At 33.3% G+C, this 20958-nt stretch overlaps 2 protein-coding genes across 4 annotated transcripts in view; both read left to right on the top strand.

Moving 5' to 3' along the window:
* LOC111045513 (nucleoporin Nup188) overlaps nucleotides 1-6153 on the top strand; it is a 38418-nt gene extending 32265 nt beyond the window's left edge. For both annotated transcript variants that reach the window (XM_039432486.1, XM_039432487.1), the window contains exons 14-16: nucleotides 2428-2532; nucleotides 5289-5450; nucleotides 5887-6153. In XM_039432486.1, coding sequence (XP_039288420.1) covers nucleotides 2428-2532; nucleotides 5289-5450; nucleotides 5887-6045 — 426 coding nt within the window. In that variant the 3' untranslated portion in view covers nucleotides 6046-6153. The remainder of the gene's footprint in view (nucleotides 1-2427; nucleotides 2533-5288; nucleotides 5451-5886) is intronic.
* A 121-nt stretch (nucleotides 6154-6274) lies between these two features.
* The window catches only part of LOC120352359, a 49649-nt gene continuing 34965 nt past the window's right edge, over nucleotides 6275-20958 (top strand). For both annotated transcript variants that reach the window (XR_005571796.1, XM_039432485.1), the window contains exons 1-5: nucleotides 6275-6623; nucleotides 7854-8005; nucleotides 8712-8962; nucleotides 10554-10703; nucleotides 16876-17034. Coding sequence is in view for 1 of the 2 variants with exons in the window: in XM_039432485.1 (XP_039288419.1) it covers nucleotides 6433-6623; nucleotides 7854-8005; nucleotides 8712-8962; nucleotides 10554-10703; nucleotides 16876-17034 (903 nt within the window). In the remaining variant the exon portion in view is untranslated. The remainder of the gene's footprint in view (nucleotides 6624-7853; nucleotides 8006-8711; nucleotides 8963-10553; nucleotides 10704-16875; nucleotides 17035-20958) is intronic.

Here is a 20958-nt window from a genome sequence, read left to right as displayed (position 1 = left end):
ATTCATTACACTTATATAATATATCAAGAATTGCCTGATCTCCCCCTCTCGAATTAAACGATATGAAATTTGTTTTGTTGCTGATAGTCATGTCATTTAATTCAAACCAATACTTCAATTTTATCAGATCATCGCAAATGCACTGACTAATGTCAATCTCTCTGGGCAAGTTATATGTCAGGGCAGTATCGTCCGCAAATGCTGTTAGTTTTCCAATGAATTTTCCATTACAGAGGTCGTTCACATATACCAAAAAAAGAATAGAACCCAGAACAGAGCCTTGTGGGACTCCACAAGATAAAACCAAAGGCTCACTTATTTTATCAGCTATTCTAACCCTCTGACTCCTGTTTGATAAGTAACTCTGGAACCATTTATGTGTGACACCTCTCACTCCTGATAACCACAACTTATTCAGAATTATCTCGTGAGAAACACAGTCAAATGCCTTACAAATATCTATAAATAATCCAGCAACACCATTGCTAGTGTTAGTTCCCTCATGTAATGCATTGCAAACCGCCAAAAGCGCGTCTTCAGTGCTCTTACCTTCCAAAAAGCCATATTGGTTAGAACTAAAATAAGAAGTGAACTTATAATACAAAATCAGTCTGCTTTTGTAAATTTTTTCAATGAGTTTAGCAAAATTAGGCAATAAAGATATTGGCCTATAATTACCCATTTGTTTGCTATCTCCCCTCTTAAATATCGGGACGACCACTGCCTGTTTTAATTGTTCAGGGACAACACCCAACCCAAAACTAAGATTTATTATATATGCTAAAACGGGAGCTATTAATACGCTGACCAATTTTATTGCTTTCACCGAAATTCCATCAATTCCAGACGACTTACAATCATCAAAACTTTTCAGAACTCTAACTATTTCATCTGTACAAACAGGGTTTAAAAAAAAGAATTTAAATAATTTCCTTCTGGAAACCAATTTTTATATTCATTTCGTTCTGTTATACAGTTAGCGGAATTATTTTTCAATTTATCTACTGTATTCACAAAATAATTATTAAATTTATCAGCAACTATACAAGGATCTGATACAACATTATTTTCTTCGGCTAAAACAATATCTTTATTTTTATTTTTCTGGCAACTGGTTAAATCATTTATTAACTTCCATTGTGCAGCTGTGTCCTTTGCTTTATTCTCAAATAAAGAATAATAGTAAAAATTTTTCGTAAACTTTAAATCTGCAGCCAGACTTGATTTGTAAGCTTTATAGTAACTAAGATGGTCATTATTATTTGGATGCTTTATTGTCTTTTTATATAGTTGATTTCGTTTAGTTATGCGTCGATACAAATTATATGTTATCCACGGTTGTAGTTATTAAATCCAACAGTAGAATTGAGATTTGAAAATTATTTTAGATATGATGAACTTAACACTTGTATCTTAATAATTTGTATTTAGTTTACTTATTGTCTTAGAAAGAGTTTTTTTTATAATATTAAGATAATGCTCAAACAGTAGCGGCTCGTGATCTTTTAGCTTGGGGGTTCAACCTCATGATTTATTGGGGAGAAAGGTCAAGAGGATATAGAGTATTGAGCATAATCAAGTGTAAAGGTGATCAATAATAATATTAAGGAATACTTCCCCCCCCCCTCAAAGATTAAGCATATTTTCTACAAATATAGATTGTTTGTCCTGTTCATATTTTTCTTCTTTGATTTTTACTTCGGGAGTTGGTCAAACATCATGTTTTATTTTACACCTATCCTTAAAATTAATAATGTTTGTCTTTAACAAATACTGAACAACCTTATTCATATTTTTTCATCAAAATGTTGTTACGGTAACACAATAAATTATATTCACACTCTCACTAAAAGAAAATGGACATACTAGAAATACTCACGAATACACGAAACACACTAGAAATTACTAGTCTATATTCTTCAACACGCAAAACAAATTTATATAACGAAAAATGCAGTAAAATCTATCACAACTGTATAGAGTGTGTATACCCGAAATCATACCGTATAACCTCAAAACTCTCACGCTTACTTCTTGTTTACCGTTTTTTTACTGTTTACTGCCACCAAATTTTAATTTATTGGTTATGAGCAAGTTCAAGATGGCACTGATACTGAATCCGTATCACGAATATTCCCGATTGATTCCGAGTTTTACCGAATGCTAGGTTCGGCTACTCTCGGATGATCTCGTGCAAGGTTGGTTCAGGTAGGAATGTGAACCAAATTCGTGCTAGCAAACCGATTACCCTCCTCCGTTCTACTACCTCGCCCAGCCTTGTTTTTGGGTTCAGATAGGCTGAATATCACTTTATTATTTTAACATCTCTCAAACTGCATTTAATAGGGTGATATTAATTTGAAGAAAATATCGAAATAGCCTAGTCAAAATATTATTGAATGATCCATGCTTTAAAACATGTTGCAGAATACAAGACTCTCTCTAATGCTGTGTACTGGTTTGGAGCCTTACACTATTCGTGACATGTTCCTTCAGCCGCTCTGCTCGGAATATGAATCTGTTCAACTGAAGGTAAGTTTAGCTCATTTCTTTCAAAACCATAGTCTATCTATAAAAATGGATGTCTGTATGTGTGTGTGTTTGTAATGGAATTACTAAATTGAAAGGAGTGGCCGTAGTCGAGTGGATCAGATGCTGGCTTTATGATTCAGAGGCCCGGGTTCAAATCCCGGCCCGGGCAAGATATTTATATCGGGCCACTCCCGTGTTTCGGATGGACACGTTAAGCCGTCGGTCCCGGCTGCCTAAAAAGCAGTCGTTAGGTCATGTCAGAGGCCCTGAAATTGATGAGTTGCGACCTGAAAACTCTGACACCAGACCTGAGCCAGCCAGGTCACTCGATATTATTATTATTTTTACTAAATTGAAATTATTTCGATTCAAGAGAATTTTTTGGGCACAATATTTTCAATATTTTGATCTTGTTTTGAGATAAAGTTTAAAGATTGATCATAGATTTGTCAAGATAGCAGAGTAGAAAAATTACATTCACAGATAGTTTAGATAAATTAAATTTAATTAATCAATTATTCAATTTTTCAGATATTTTTCCATATGAATCCACCATACGTTTTTCAAAAACTAGTCCCCAAACGAATCAGCATCGGTGTATTTCACCAGAGGAACTGAATTTCGGGCGAAATTTTTCACTCTGTATAGCTCGCTAATGAAGCGTTTATGGATATATGTTTATAGGTACTTTTTTCTTATTTTTACCTCTACTATCACGTATTATATTATTTTACCATAATTATGAATCACTCTGTATATAAAAATAAATGTCTGTGTGTTTGTTTGTTCCCTATAGACTTAAAAACTACTCGACAGAACGGCATGAAACTTTGGGTATATGTTGTGTAAATATTGGGGATTGTTTCTGACTAGAAATTTTAATAGAGGGGCTAATAATAATAATTACTTGTTAATCCATTTTACAGACCTATGTTTACGTACTTGCCGGGCGAGCGGCTACCGAAGAACGGAAAGATGATCATGATTCAAGATCATTTTGTGATAATATGATTTAGAATCTTAAGTTACCAGCTGTAATAAACATAATAAGCTGTAATTTTACTGGCGATAAATTTGTACTAGTATTAATACAGTAGTTTGGAGTTGAAGTGTAGTTTATTGGTTCCAGCTGTAGATAATGGTTTCTTAAAATACTTATACAAATGATTCACCTCAGAGTTGTTCATATTGCATTCATTAATTACTGAAGAATGACATAATAATTTAATTTTTTTTTCAATTTAGCTTAGTTGATATTCATCCTAAAATGGAAGATGGGAAGAATATGGAATTCTGTGTGATTCATCGTATATCGCATATTTCCTGAGCCATCTATTGACAATCAACAACTATGGACGCATTAAATTCATCTTTGAAACAATGATTTAACCTACCGGTTTCTATTTTTTTTTTTTTTTTGTAATTCAACACTTACTAATAGATTTTACTTCCAATTGATTGAGATATGATTTCGGAATAATAAATGCTGCATGACTAAGCACATAGGAAGTCCGTATTGAGATGTAAATGAAAAAATATTGATTGTCAGATAAATTTCATGATTCACCAAATAAAGTCAAGTATGACATGAGATGCATGGACTTTTTGGCGGTACGAAGTTCGCCGGGCCAGCTAGTTAATGATAACTTTGAAAATGCTATTTTCGTAATGTATATAATTGTTTTCATACCTAATGAATTATTTTACAGTCAGATCTAAGAATGTGAAAGGGTATTTGAAACTTTTATTTATTTTCAACTAGCTTACCCGGTGAACTTCGTACCGTCAAAAAGTCAATGTATCTCATGTCACACTTGACTTTATTTGGTGAATCATGAAATTTATCTGACAATCAATATTTTCATTTTTAATTACAGACTTCTTATTATGTGTCTAAAACTATCGTTTTAATACAGTACACAATTTTATCACAAAGTGACGTGTTTATTACAGCTGGTAAGTTTAGATGCTAAATCATATTATCACAACATGATCTTGAATTATGATCATTTTCCCGTTCTACGTTAGCCGCTTGGCCGGCAAGTATGAAAACATTGGTCTGTAAAATGGATTAATAAATTATTATTATTATTAGCCCCCCTATTAAAATTTCTGGACAAAAACCATCCCCAATATTCACACAACATATTTCCAAAGTTTCATGCCGTTCTGTCAAGTAATTTTTGAGTCTATAGGGAACAAACAAACACACAAACAGACATTCATTTTCATATATACATAGATAATTCCAGTAGCCCTATAGAGAAAAGTGAGTATGTCGATTAAATTTAATTTATCTAAACTATCTGTGAATGTAATTTTTCTACTCTGCTATCTTGACAAATCTAAGATCAATCTTTAAACTTTATCTCAAAACAAGATCAAAATATTGAAAATATCGTGCCCAAAAAATCATCTCAGCTTCCTACTTTTAAAAGTTACGATATATTCTCTTGAATCGAATTATTTCAATTTAGTATTATTCCATTCATAATTATAAGAATACTGTATGTATCCCAAAAATGTATTACGACTGGATTTCAAAAAAATTCGTCATGCGTACAATATTCTCATTCGTTCTAGCATCTTGAGATATATCTGTAAAAGTAATTGAAAAACAAAACCTTGAAACAAATTAATAATTGAAATAGTTATTTTATCAGATCAGAGGGTACTGGAGAACTGCTTCAATTTATTATAATTACCTGTATTTCTTTTATTTTATCAATTCTAAACTATGGTACTTATGATTTCAGGTTGCAATTCTTGAATTCATAACAAAGTGCATTCATCGGCAAGCCAGTCTTGCTGAAGCCTTCCTGAATGTAGTTGAGCTGAAGGAATGCATCTCATCGGGAAAAGACCAACAAGGCTCTAGTAGTGGAGTACTCACGTTTTCCTTATGCATCATCTGTGGTGTGAGTGTAAACTTTGAATTCAAGACGATTTAGCCTACTGCTCACAGCATTATACCTGTTTGACAGAACTAAAGATGTCCTATTAAAATATATCTTATTAAAAAAAATCGAACGGTTCAATATTGTAAAATCGATTCAACAGGTCAAGATTTAAGATATCCATTGTTTTGTATGCATATCAATGTAGGTCTCAAAAAAGTCTATATCAAATCAAAATACAGTAATTTTTTTTTACTACAATTTTAAATCTACTGCCTTTATTAAGCGACAACATATGCGTTATCTTTAATTCAAGCTCTTGAATTAATTTTATAGTTCTAAATCGTGTTACAGTATTCTGTGCTATTCATTCTTATATTCAAACAATCAATTGTTGAATTCATTTCATATTTTATGTTTCAATTAAAATTCTATATTAAATTTAATGTTTCAATAGGCAAGCGACTTTTTAGGAGATGCAGTGTATCATGCTACAATTGATGTTGTGCATGCACTGTGGTTGGAGCAGTGCTCAGTGGTGCTGTCCTATCTGAGACAAAGAAAAGGCTTCTGGGAAAGCCTTTGTAAGCCTCTGTTCGAAGAAGAACCTCGGTAAGTTGGAAAATACACATTTAAAATATCATAATCTAGTTTTAACGTAATTTATTTTTTGCATTTTTTACAGTACTCAAAAATTACTGCTTGAATCTGATTGTTACGTAGAGTATTGAATTAATTAGGATCAGCAAAAGACAACAAAGCAAAGCAGCGCATGACGATGTGGGCTTATACTAGTAATGTTGAAATTTTAAGCTAGAATTGCATTTTAACCTTATTACATGTAGCTACCTTTTGTAGCTTGATAGATTTTTATTAGTGTAGTATTTTGGTAGTTTGTTATTATTTAGCTTGGTATTATTCTAAAATGAAGTTTTTTCTGTAGCTGTGCACAAACCCTAGCAATGACGGCGCTGAAAAGCGAAGCCAACAAACTGATGATCTGATGGTGGCGTGGCGTGAATTTGTGATGACAGTGGTGAAATTGCTACCCGACCACGTGAGCGACCACCTCAAGGGTCACCTCACCCTGCTACTCATCAATGCCCTGGCCGCTGAGATGACCTCCATCGTCAATATGAACGCCATTGTTGGCCTCTCAGAAGCTGGCCTCATGCTCATCTCCATGTGCAAAGAGTAAGTCGTACATTTATTTCATGATAGTGTAATGGTTATGATATTGAAATAAATTTATTGATTGGGTTCATTTAAAAAGGTGTAGAATTAGGACTATTTCATTCAGACTCTTGTGCTCGTTTGGTTGAATTTTCAGTGTGACTTTTTGTCGTGAGAAATTTATTTTTCTGTTGAAAAATAATTTTCTCACATTAAGATTTTGCTACCTTGCGTCCGGGAAGACTCAAATTTTAAGCAGGGTTGAATTATTCTCACGGAACTACATTTCCGTTAGCGATGGAAAATACACGAGTATTATTTGTGAATATTTCAAACTTTGAAACTTTGCATTATTTCCCTTTCCCACGGAATTATGCTCGTCTCCACGTGGAACGTTGTCTCGGTGTGGAAGGGGAACATAATTTGCGTAATTGTAATTTACATAATTTACGAGGAGTTCCAATCAAGTCGCGGCCGGGAATAACATTGAAATCCAGAGGTGGCCTCGGGCCTCGAGCACCCAAGATCAAAGTGTTGAATTTGTTTATTGTTGAAATTTATTATTTTTAGCCGTGGATTTTGTTGAAATAGTTTATCAATAATTAGGAAAGTTAATGTGTGAATGTTTATTGAAAATTTTAGTGAATCAACAATAGTGTAGCGAAAATTCTAATAGTGATAGATACATAATTTGAACGATGGTGAGTGCCACTATATTTTCTAGCTCATGCTAAAACCCCTTGAATGACCAAGTCCCCAGTATTATAAATTTGTAATTGAGTAATGAGTAAAATCTTCGTGAACAGTTATATTCCTAACCAGTTAGCAAAATCGCCCTTTAGTATTTTAGAGATCTCTCTTCTACTCCCCCCCCCCCATTTGGGGCGGTTACAATAGAGTTATTTTAAGTTTCTTTCTATTAAAATTTTACTCTAGGGGAACACCAGGCAGTTATGCATCCAATGAACAAAGCAGCTCTATTACATTCTATACTCTTTGGTATATAAGTCTGACAGAGATTTTCTTTTCCCACTGTTAAGTATGTATTCGAGTGGTTTCTTCATGTGTAGAGCCTGAAATCTCACATCCACATTATTTAGTTTTACCTGAATAGTCTTGTATTTCCAATACCACTGATATAGTAACTATCGGTTTTTGATCTACTCATCACCCTGGATTTCATTTTTCTTCTTACTTTTCTCCCCTACTCAAAGTTTTTGTCTCTTCTAAATTGTGATTGTTCTATTGCAGGTGTCGCACTAAGAAAGGTTGTATGGAGCAGATGGTGCGAATTTTGTCGAAATTATCTCAGCATTACATCTACATTAAACCGAAAGCAATCACAATGATATTGGCTTTTTCAGCTCGATTACTAGATGCCAGTCCTGTTATTCTACCAGAAGGTATTTCTCAAGAAATGTCCAGTCTCTCGTAACTCTGAAAATACTACATATTATGAACCAACTGAAGCTATATTCTTAAAAGTTTGATATAAATGATTTTTTATTGAATGACCATTAATGATCATTATATATTCACTCAGTATTAGCATAGAGAAACAATAGCATAAGTAGATATCCCATGGTATAGGGCGTTTATGTCGCAACTTTTATCTCAAGCCGATAGCCCACGAAGTTCTTTCCCGTGAAGCTTTATGCCGCTGGTAGTCTCTCATATTGTGCCGTTCATACACCCTTACTCTGCCAAAACAGTAAAAATCAACAATAATCGACAGTAATCGGCTTGGGATAACAGTGAAAGTTGCGACATAAACGACCTATACCATGGGATATCTACTTACACTATTGTTTCTCTATGGTATTAGTTAACACTAAATTGGAGCTGAAGATTTAAATTTCATATGAGTTACGTACCCTGTTTGTATTGTATGTTATTTCTTGCATGTGCAAACTGCTCTAGAAATGTTTGCAAATGCTTTGCTATTAATGTTTATGGCAACCTTTTTTCATTAGTCTAATGATCCCAAGTTTTCTGTACTAGCTGATTTCTTTTTGTCTTATACTAATTTCTAGATATTATTAAAACTTATTCCAAAAATTTGAATTAAAAAATTTAAAGTTTTAAAAATGTCCTATTTTTGTTGAACAGATGGAATCGAGGTGTTAATGGAGTCAGTGTGTGAAATAATAGCGATTGAAGTTGATCTATTCATAAACTCGTGTCAGGACCGAAACAAACCCAGCAAGAAGACTGACAAGTTGACGCTAGCTCTGTGTTTGGCGCTCAGATTGCAGGCTCTGCTTGAGGATCATAGCAGTCTTGTTAAAACTTGGACCAAGATAATTCGCTCCATGAAATTTGTACAGAGACTGATATCCGCCATAGCAACGTCATTAAAGGTGAGTATTATTTGCTTTCAATAAGGTTAGATATGATTTTTATTCTTTATTATATTACAACTCATATTTGATACATTTTATGTGGAAGAAAAAAGTTTATACTTGGAAAGAATTGTACAATCTGTCACACTCATTCTTTTAAGAAAACAACTCATGTTATTTGCATATTCTATTGTTATTTTTAACTGTGACGGTCATCAGCCACTCCCCCCCCCCTATCACTGCGATAGACAGTGTAGCGATCACCAAAAATGCCACAACTAAATATGCCGCTAAGCAGCCAGGTCTCAGTCAGTACTATCAAATCGTATGAGTACTTTTTCTGCTGGTGATTTTCATTGACAATATAGTGAATGTTCATGTTTATTATTCAATATCATTTCAGACATATAAATGGACTCATTTTCCAGCAGTGGAAATATAACCTAACTTTTCAAAATGTTACTATTTATAAAATTTGGGAGTAGCAGTTTTGGGCTTGGCCAAATGATTGTATTGATGAGTTAATAAATGAATTATTAAGTAAAATCCGGGTACAAAACAAATCATAGCTCATTATGTAGAACGAAAACAAACCTTGAAATAAAATAAAACTAAAAAAATCACTTAGAAATTAAAAATATAATTTCATCAAATAAAAACAGAAATATCAAGATTATCAACATTTCTGTTAGAATATCCAATAGATCATGAAGTCCATCATAATAATCAATAAAATAAGAGCACTTCATAATAAGTAAGCTTGAATAATAAGAATAACCTCTATTTATAAAATAAAATTATAGTACCCTTTAAAATTGATAATATAGTAAAACAAGAATACAAATTGTAAGGTGACTGGTAGTTTCGGTGATCACACCATCGTCAGGTTATAAAAATAAATGTTTACTAATAGTTTTGTTATTTTAGATGTGTTACAATTTGTATTCTTGTTTTATTATTTTATTAATTTTATAAATAAAATAAAGTAGCCCTGAATTCATACATTAAAAGAATAACCTCATACTGTAGTAAGCCTATATGGTTGATAATCAATTGAAATCAAAAGTAAACGTCAACAGGGTAATAATGAGATGATTTAAAAGAGACAAAAAAAAAAACATTCTAGGAATGAATAAGAAATTAAGTAGGTAAAAGTTTTGAAAAATAATAACAGAAATCTAGCATTGATCAGTTATAGGTACAGCTTTGAGTTATTCTTCTGAATTGACAGTGAAAATAGGTCCATCAGGTACAACTCTGATTTTAATTGAGCAGGATTCCAAACATACTTTTATTGGAATTATTTCTGGAAATTCTAGCTTCAGCAAAGAGCTTTCTACGTTGAGAAGTTAACGATAAATTTGCCGTTGCTCACCTTGCAGTCGAATATGTCTTGTAGAAGACTCTTTACCAGGCCCTGTAATACTGCATGGGTGTCAGTATGCTGGAATAATTCAGCAGTGTCACGAAGCAGCAGTATTACGACGTCCATACTGCTCTCAATCGTCCAGCTTCATGGTCACAACACTTAGTTTCTTCATAAGTGCCCCATTTTAATCCTGCAATGTTTCAATGATTTTTCGCTGATAATCAATATTTTTTGTTTCAGTGCCAAATTGAGCCAAAACTGTGCCTTTTCATGCTGGAATTTCTTTTGGCTCTTACAAATAAAGAGTCGCTTTTCAGACACATTGACATGTTCGATCTCAACTACTACATATGGGAGAATATCCCACAATGTACAGCAGGATATCCTAATGTAAGTACAAATCTCAACACGAATTATTCACTTCTCATTTCCTTGGAAACATTTAAATATATCGTGTTTTATATTATAGGTTTCGTTTAATCTCTTACTCATCAACCGATTTTTATGTGTACATTTTAATTATTTGGGCATTGAAGAGATGAAAATCAAATTTATCATTTAAAACAAGTGGAGACAATTGATGATGTTACATTTTTCGTGACTCATTATTTTATTGTCTCTCTTGAGACTGACTTACGTTTTTATTATTGAGATTGATAAGGACCTACATAATGTTTTATGTATGTACAATACAACAAATGTAAAATATAATATTGTAAATGTGCTTTCGTAATTGACACTTTATTTATTAAAAAGTTTACATCGAACAAGATAAAAATAAAATAATCTTTGAACATCTCTCATCAAAATCCCTTCGTAAAGCTCTTCATAAAACTTCAACTTCAACTAGTTATTTACTTGTTCTTCGTTGCTAAAACAGTTACCTTGGCAACCGTGCTCACATGATATCCACGTAGGGCTAGCCTACATCACTATCCCCCCCCTTAGGGATATTGGTCTCCAGATTTCCTTGATAAGGTGGTAGACGATTGTGTGTACAACCTTTGATTTGGTTCTTCATTCAGTTTTCTCAATCCTGCACACAATTATCCTCCTTACAATGTAGTACATGCCTTCCCTTGCTCTTTCTTATTTTGAGCAAATTTTTTTTTAAATTGCCAAATTCAATTCTTGCAAATAACAAACAATTTGGATTCTCCTGATTTCCAACGAAACTTGAACAATTAGGTATAGCAGCATGTGATCCTCAACCTTGTGGCTTTATCGCGTCCCCACCAACGATGTCTTAAACCTCTAAATCGAACAATACTCTGCTCAGCCAAACCTCTGGACAGACACACTTCCTCCCTGCCAGATAGCCATGCTTCTGCAGTTGCGGACAGATGTGCTTCCACTCAGCTACATGCTGAGGACTGAGGAGTTCCATTCGAGCTAGTGACATCCTCACTTGCTCCTGCTCTTCTCACTTATGCATACCCTAATGCATGTCGTAACCACACATCCTATGTGTGACTTCCTTGAGGCACCAAGCAATGTTGCTTCCGACGGTCTGTTGTTTCCAACTATTTATCTGATGTACTCTCGGTCGAGAGATAGATATACCCTTCTTATCTTGGAATTGTCATTGAATAACTTTTAATATCTAACAATCATTTTATCAGATCATTCTCAATTCATCTATTTGAATAAAATCATTCTTCATCAGAAAGAAATTTAAAATCATAAAATCTTGTTTTAAAATTTATAAAATTTTTAAATCAGTCAGACCAGGTTACAAGAACAATGACTCCAATCGCCTGTATCTCTTGTAAGCCTCATCACGTGATCAGATTCCCCAGTGAATCACAATAACTTTTGGCACACTAAAAATGTTATACATATATCTCAGAGCCAACCTAATAGGCTTGTCAAAATCAAGAGCAAACCAATGGCCATGATTCTTCTAAAAATCATCTAGCATTTTTTCTTTTTCGCCATCAACACTAAAATAAATAATCTCAAACGGTTTTAAAACTTTCCTCGATTTTTGCAAATTTTGTCCCATAGTAGATACAAATTCTAGCATACCTTCTTTTATCGAATTTACCATATCGTTGAATGCTTCCATCTCCCTTTTTGATCTTGCTCTTGTTCTCATGTAAAATTTTTTTTGGTGTAAAAAATTTGTAACACAATTTTTTAAGGATTCAATCTCATTTCCGACACCAATGTTGTAAATGTGCTTTTGTAATTGACACTTTATTCATTGAAAAGTTACATCGAACAAGATAAAAATAAAATAATCTTTGAACATCTCTCATCAACTTGAATTATCCTTATCTAGTTCTGATAAATTACTCGTTGGTATCTGTTATCGCCCACCAAAAATAGGTCATTTTACAGATTTCGAAAATGCCTTGCTTTCTCTTATGCCTTGTTATAACCGTATACTATTTATGGGGGATATGAACACCGACTTGAACGTGACAAATCGTAACTTTGACTACTTTCAACTGACTACAATTTTCCAATGCCTAAACATGACTATTTTACCTCTCGATCCAACTCATCATACTAATGAATCAGACACACTCATTGACCTTCTCATTGTCAGTGATCCCAACGAGGTTGTTCAAACAGGTCAAATCCCAGTCCCAGCTGTTTCTGGACATGATTTGATCTACTGTGTACTTTCCCATAAAATACCTAAGCCAGAACAGAAAATTATCACATATAGAGACTTCAAAAACTTTGATGAAGCCGCCTTTCTAACTGATGTGGCTCAGACTCTATGGCATCAAATTGAAGTGTTACCCTCAGTTGATGACATGGTAAAGACTTTCGAGAATTGGACTTTAACTTTGTATGACAAACATGCACCTTATGTGACAAGCAGGATTAATAGAAAACGACGAGTACCGTGGATGACTGAAGACATACTTAAGATGATGGGACGTAGAGACAAAGCACATAGAAAATTGAAAAAAACATTCGACTTGGACAGTTGGATAGAGTATAGGAGCCTTAGAAATTGAGTCAAACAGGAATTACGGAACTCAAAGATTAGGTACTTGAATTCGTTCATGACAAACAATAGACAAGACTCTCAATCACTTTGGCAGGGAATAAAAGAATTCGGGCTTGGCAAACAGAAATCAAATCCCCAAATTTATTTACCATTGGACAATAAATAAATGACCATTTCGTTTCACATTCCAACCAACGCGACGAAGTTATCATTGGTAATCATATCAATGATCTTGAAGAGCAGGTTACAAACTTAGATATACCACTTATTGATCAATTTCATTTCCACCCAATCTCAGAAGACACTTTCAAAGCAATTCAATGTATTCATAGTAATGCTATGGGTGTAGACAAAATTCCTATTAAATTTATCAAGAAGATGTTATTTGTTGTTTTACCAACCATTACATACATTTTCAACAAGTCACTTGAAGAATTTCCTGAAAACTGGAAGTTTGCTCTGGTTCGCCCTCGAAATAAAGTTACATCACCCAATAAAGTTGAGGATTTCAGACCAATCAGTATTCTACATGCATTGTCCAAAGTGCTAGAAAGACTTATTCATGATCAAGTTGTAAAATTTCTAGACAACAATAGAAAGCTTCAAAACTTTCAATCAGGCTTTAGGAAATTCCATTCAACTGAGACAGCTCTCCTTCCTGTCACTGATGATATAAGGTTAGCTATGGACCAAAGAAAATGCACCATCCTCACCCTATTTGATTTTTCAAAGCATTTGATACTGTTGATCATAAAGTTCTTTCAAATAAGTTAGCTATTCTTGGTTTTAGTCACAACTACCTAGTTTGGTTCAAATCCTATCTCTTAGGTAGGAAACAATGTGTTTCTGTTGGTGACAACAAGTCAAATTGGAAAAATGTTATGCATGGAGTACCACAAGGTTCAATTTTAGGCCCTCTCCTATTCACTTAGTATGCTGTATGCTAATGACCTTTCTTCCATTATCGAGTTGTCCAGCTTCTATACTTATGCAGATGACCTTCAAATTTATTTAAGCTGTCCCATAACAACAATAGATGAAACAGCTGGAATTATGAATCAAGATATCAATTCGATATTTGAATGGACAAAGAAAAATGGCCTTAAGCTTAATCCCATCAAAACACAACCCATTATAATTGGATATTCTCGTCTTATAAGCAATATTGACCTTGAATCGATCCACAAAATTAGTGTAGATGGTAATGGCATTCCTTACTGTAGCAAGGAACAAGTGAAAAAATCATGTAAAAAGGTATTTTCAGCGATGCATTCATTGAAGAAAATGCACAACATCCTCCCTAGAAACATTAAATTGTTATTGGTTTAATCTCTTATCTTCCCACATTTAACGTATTGTAATTCTGTTCTCAACGATATGCAAGTCACTCTGAATGATAAACTATAGCGTTGCCAAAATTATTGTCTACGTTTCGTCTACTCTCTTCAACGTCATGAACATATCACCCCTGCCCAAATTGCTAGTTCAACATTGAAGCTTCCCGATCAAAGACGTTTTCAAATAGTCAAGCTTGTTAGAGATATCTTGAAATACGGAAATCCGAATTATTTCAAATTTGTTTCTGAAGGTAGGAGGATAGATGCTTCACATACTAGAACCGGAGAAGGTACTTTGAGGATACCCAACCATCGAACAACTATTTTCACTCCTTTTTAGTCAGTGCCTGTCGTGCATGGAATGCACATCCTGTTTCTATCAGGTCCATCGAGAGCCGAGTGAGCTTCATCCTGACTTTAAGAAAACATCTTTTGGAACAAATGACTGAAACTGTTCAGCCCTAGAACGATCACATGACAACCATCCCTCACTCATCCCACCAATACAAGCCTATAAACCTGTTATAGAATAATTATATATATATATATATATATATATATATATATATATATATATATATATATATATATATTATATAAACTTATGTTATTTTAATTATTCACTGCATACTGCTGTATATAACTAAAAGTTGATTACCCTGATCTACTTTCAGCCTACTCCATTTTATTAATCAATGATTTGATCTTATCTACCTATATAATTATTTTACTTCATTAATTTTCTGTTTTTCCTTCTCTTGAATATTTATATTAATTAAAACTTTTACAATATTTCCATTTATAAATAAATCCTCAAGAGTTGAATTGATTAAATTAACGTTTTGGTAGAGAGTTAGTGGGAAGGATATTTTGAATATTCTTTCCGAAGAATGGACATTGATATGTCCAAAGCTCCGCCAATTTATGTAGATGCATAACAAAATTATCTTTTCCTCCACCTACTATCAAAAGTACTTACTTTTCTCCCTGAAACATGATACTAAAGTGTCACTTTTTCGCTCTCGGTACTAAAAAACAGAAAAACTCCCTAGGGAGTAAAAGTGACTCCATTTAAATAACATGGGAAGCATCTCTATTTTAAAAACGTACATTTGGAATAGGTCAGGTCTAAGCTCAGATGAGGAAGCATATAGAGTAGTCATTAAACCAACTAAATGCAATACCTCAACCAGACATTTGATCGATATATATAAAATTTATGTTTGTATGCTGAAATTATTATTACAAACTTCATATCACTATACTAAAAAAATGTATATATTTTTTTCTTTTATTCCATGTTATTCAAAATATCAGCCAACGAATATTACTTATATTAACTAATCAAATTTGAAACGGGAACTTCATCATAGCTGTAGTTTTGGCTGTCATTGTTGTTACAACTTTAGCCGACAGATAGTGCTGTCGGAGGAGAATTGTGATTACAAGCCAGCTGTTTCTGTTTACTTTTTAGATTATGTTGTAACACATTGTTTGGTCACATACGTTTTTAAAAATTATTTTATTAGCAGTTTTTATAAAAATGTAGGTGGAGGAAAAATGTTGTGTATATCACGAGTGAAAAATGTTTTTTCTCCCTCAGGAAAATTGTTGCCCTCGGCTTCGCCTCGGGCTTCAAACTTTTCCCTCAGGGAGAAAAAACAGCACTTTTCACTCTAGATATACAAATAACTATTAGTTATTAGAAATTGCTTTTTTCGTATCATATACAGTTCAATAATCATTTTCTTAGTCTATATTATGTAAATTCATCTATAATTTTGCTGTATTGTAAGCTATTTTATATAAGTGTATAGGCCAGTATATATTGTAATCTACATAAATAAAGTACTCAATCAATCAAAATCTCTTCATAAAACTCTAACTTCAACTAGTTATTTACTTGTAAACGTTCCTTGCTAAAACAGTCACCTGTATCCAGGTAGGGCTAGCCTACATCAATATAATACAACAAATGTACATATATGTTATATATGTTTCATATTTAATGGAACGGATTTATATTGCTCTATTCACTTTTACTTCTCTCTAACAAAATTAAGAAAAAAATATCTTGCAATAATAGTAAAGTGCTGTAATTGATTGAATTGAATAGAATCATTTCAAAAATTATTTAATCCTAATTCTATTCTAATTTTTGACTAATTTGATTAATTTTTTTCCTAATTTTTAATGAGTAGGCTAAATGATAGGTTTAATATTAAAATTTTTATGTAGAATTTTTCTTCTATTTCAGGAAACAAAAGCCGACTTGAATAGTCAATGGAAGCCAGTTTACTGCAGAGGTTTTGATTTAGTCACATTTTTGTTAGAAAATAATAGCCGCTGGATAAGAGCATCCACTTATGACTTTATTGAATTACATCAAGATTATTTAGAAGAACTTCTAAAACTGGTAAGTACCTATGTGTGATTCTTCCTTATTGATATTACTATTTCCTTATCACCGCATGCTGTATCATGCTATATCATCTACGAATGAGTCTATAATATTTATGAAAACATAGATGCAAACAGGGTTTCTCCCAATAATTGCTCCCATAACACAGTAATACAATGATTCATGATACCGTATGTAAGAATATAATAATAATTACATTTAAAATATAATTGAAAAACTATAGCAAATTAACCGCTACTTCAGAACTACATCACACTACTACAGATGATGCAATGAGTAGTATAATATATTTCAAGAAAATTAATATTTGCCGAAAAAAGCAAAATTGTAGGTACAAGAAATATATTTTTCGCAACACTGCACAGAAAGCAGCTGTTTTCCAGTCCCTACGTAGATCTGAAAGACATGGTTTGCAGACGACTCTCGTCTGACGTCAGAACAGGTTTCTTTCCGGCCTAGGCCGGAAAGAGTACCCTTTCCAGCCGCTAACATGGAACTAAGAAAGGTGATCAAGAAACAGCTGATCAAAAAACTTTTCATTATTTGTGTTCATTATTCAATAATTAAAACATTAATAATAATATCATCTTATTGTCATTTGAACGAATAAAAAAGTATAAACTCAACCTCCCACATAATTGAGCATCATCTTTTAGGTTATTTAGACAAATCAGAATAAAAAATAAAAATACTTGGACAGTTTCCTGATATTCAGATTACCTCAGATTTGCTAGAGCTATTACCTTCCACTTCTGCTTTCGGAAGTGCTTAGTAAACAACTATTCTCATATAAATATATAATTATATATTGTTTATTTTTGTGTGTGGCGAAAAATAGCGTTCGCACCACGGGCAAAAATGTTTTTCCGGCTCTCAATCTTTTCTAGTCCTCGGCCTACGGCCTCGGTAACCGATTTCGAGCCGGAAAAATCTCATTTTCTGCTCTAGGTGCGAAATATACTATTTCCTACAGTTACCCGAAAAAGTGCTCATTCCCGCATCTATAATTATTATAGTACGCAAAATACCTTATTCCCACACCCAGTGCAGGAATGTAGATTTGAGTGCGACAAAGACTTTGTCGCACTCCAAATTTGCAACATAACAACACAAAATTGTTAACACGCTTTATGACGGTAGAGAGCGGCAAAGTAAAAGAAATTTTGGTAAACCTGAATATGTTGCTGGCTGAATGTTTTCGTAAAACAGCTGATTCTTACCGTGAGATATTGAATAACAAACGGTAAATAAACAAGAAGTTTTGATAGTATTCAATATCAGTATTTTATTTCTATTCAAGTTATCATTAACGATTTTTTATGTGTGAGATGCCTATATATTTTTAACTGGAAGACATTGGAAACATTTATCGACCATTTTTATGATCAAGAAATTTTACTTTTGTGGTTAGGTTACTCTTGTTAGGTACTGATATTAAGGTTGTGATCGTTATATTTTCAAAACAATAATGTATCCATTAGGTTTGAAACATAAATATTTACACTTCAAAAAAAGTTATTCAGTTCTTCAACTCCCCGAAACATCTCTACTCACATTTTCGTAGAAAAACATCAATGAATGCCGTTGATGAATTAGAAACATAATACAGAATAGATGTTATTGAATACCGTAATAAAAAAACTGGATTTACAATATCCTGTTTACTCAACTTAAATGATTGAAGTTCAGTATCTCAGGTAAATGTAATGTCTATGTAATATAATTTAATCACATTTTAAATAATGCAGTATAACCTTAATTAGACGTTTCATGCGGCTACTGGGCGCTTATGGCCAGAAAAGCAGAAAGGCCAAATTGACAAGTTTACTAATGTATTTACAAGAAAAAACAAGCTGAAACTATATTTTCACACTAATTGTGTATAATATATCATTCAGACTCAAAATTGAGAATATTTGGAACTGGAATAAATAGTACACATGAAATTTCATAGAATGGTCAGGCTAGAAGTCTGTCCTGAGGGCTGATCACTAGCCAATTCCTTGATCAGTCCTGGGCCTATTAACTTATTTATTTATTTACTTTTTTTTGATATTCAACGATACATTGCTATCTAGTCTAGGGACTAATGAGCAACTTTTTTCTGTCCTATAATACTAATAAATACTTCATACAAGAGAATCCTCCATAGGGTCTCCTATTCAAATTCTAATATTATTAGTACACTGCTTATGACTGTACTACACAGGTGGGCTTCACTCATTTCCACTGCTCTGCTTTTCACTGGACACAAGACACTTGAATCAGCACTAGACCTGTTCAAATGACTTCTTCCTTTTCAGCCTCCTCACCAATCCTGCATTTTCCAGCAGCTGGATTGCTGCAATGTTGTCGTGTTGGTAAAGTCGAGCCTCGTGTTTCTCTGCATGCCTCTGGATTTCGCTGCATACCAGGTCGACTTGCAGGTCTCTGTGAAGGTCGCTTTTTCTGACGTACCAAGGAGCATCAGCAATGTTTCTCAGCACCTTGTTTTGGAAGCGTTGTATGACTTTGATGTAAACTGTCTTTGGTACACCCCCAAAGTTGTATACCATACGTCCATACTGGCTTTAGAATCTGCTGACAGGATGGAGTTCCTTCCAATCAGCCACCAGAGTCTCTTGTATTTTATTCCCAGCTCTTCTCTCTTCTTCTTAACATGGACCTTCCAGCGAAGCTTTGCATCTAAAGTCCTGGCATAATAAGTACCTGGCATCATTGGAAAATGGTACTATTTGATTGTTAATGGTTATTGTTATGGGTTGAGCCCTCTTGTTGGTGAAATTGATATGAACTGATTTAGCTTCATTGAGTTTAATCTTCCATTTTGTTGTCCAGTCTTCAATTTTTCTGAGAGACCTTTGAAGTTTTGCTTTGGCACTTTCAATCTTGTCATCTATAGCTAATATTGCTGTATCGTCGGCAAATGTTGCTATTGTAAATGTTGCTATTTACATTAATAGAAAAATTGAAACATAAGTTTACAGCTTTGATCGCATAGACAGATTAATCAATAAAACAAATTAATGGGCACCGTTTAAGTATAAGCAAAGTTTTGCGGCATAACTTATGTGTTTTTGGATAGGAGAATATTAAACTGTTAGTCACGGGTGAAGTATAACGTTTGTAAGGCTCGTTGATGGCTCAAAATACATATATTATCCAGACAAGTGATATGGCCATTTCTACATTTGCTGATGACTTATTGTAGATGAAGAATTATTATAATTGAATCTCATATAACTTAATAATATTCATTCTATTGTCATTTAGACTGAATTTGAAATAATTATGTTGTGGAATGGTTGCAATATTCATTATCAGCATTAAAAATACTGAAGATTTGCACAAACAAACATTTTATTTGGTATAGGACATGTTTACCGTCTATTACTGACTTTTCACATTCTATGGTAACTGTAGGAAAAATTTAATGTGCAATACGTGCGCAAAGTTTCTTTGCTGCACTCAAGAAACCATCATTCCGCACTCGCCTACGGCTCGTGCGTAAACGTTTCTTTCGGTGCAGCAAAGTGGCACTTTGCGCACTAGTTGCACAAATAACTAATTATGTACAATAACTACACCACTTCAAGTTGCAATACTGTAATTAATTAATTTAGATGAACGGCAAAAATACAATGAAACCTAAAAACTAAAACTAGACATGTAAAATAGATTATATCAAATCACAGAAGGTGATTTGAGTACTCAACTGTATCAGAAAAGCTATAATCTAATAAAGGAAACCTAAATAGTTAAGAAGAAATTAAATAATGGTACACAAAATTATTTATAATTTCAAGGCAATGAATTAAAAGATAAGAAGTGGGAAATAATTGAATAAAAGAATGAAAAAAGTGTCAAAATTAATAAATTCAAGCCCTCAAGAACCAGTGCAAAAGTGAATTCTATAGA

Source organism: Nilaparvata lugens, chromosome 7 (genome assembly GCF_014356525.2).
Source record: "Nilaparvata lugens isolate BPH chromosome 7, ASM1435652v1, whole genome shotgun sequence".
Classification (NCBI taxonomy): Eukaryota; Metazoa; Arthropoda; class Insecta; order Hemiptera; family Delphacidae; genus Nilaparvata; species Nilaparvata lugens.
The sequence above is the reverse complement of the archived record's forward strand: the minus strand, read 5'-3'. Positions and strand labels throughout refer to the sequence as shown.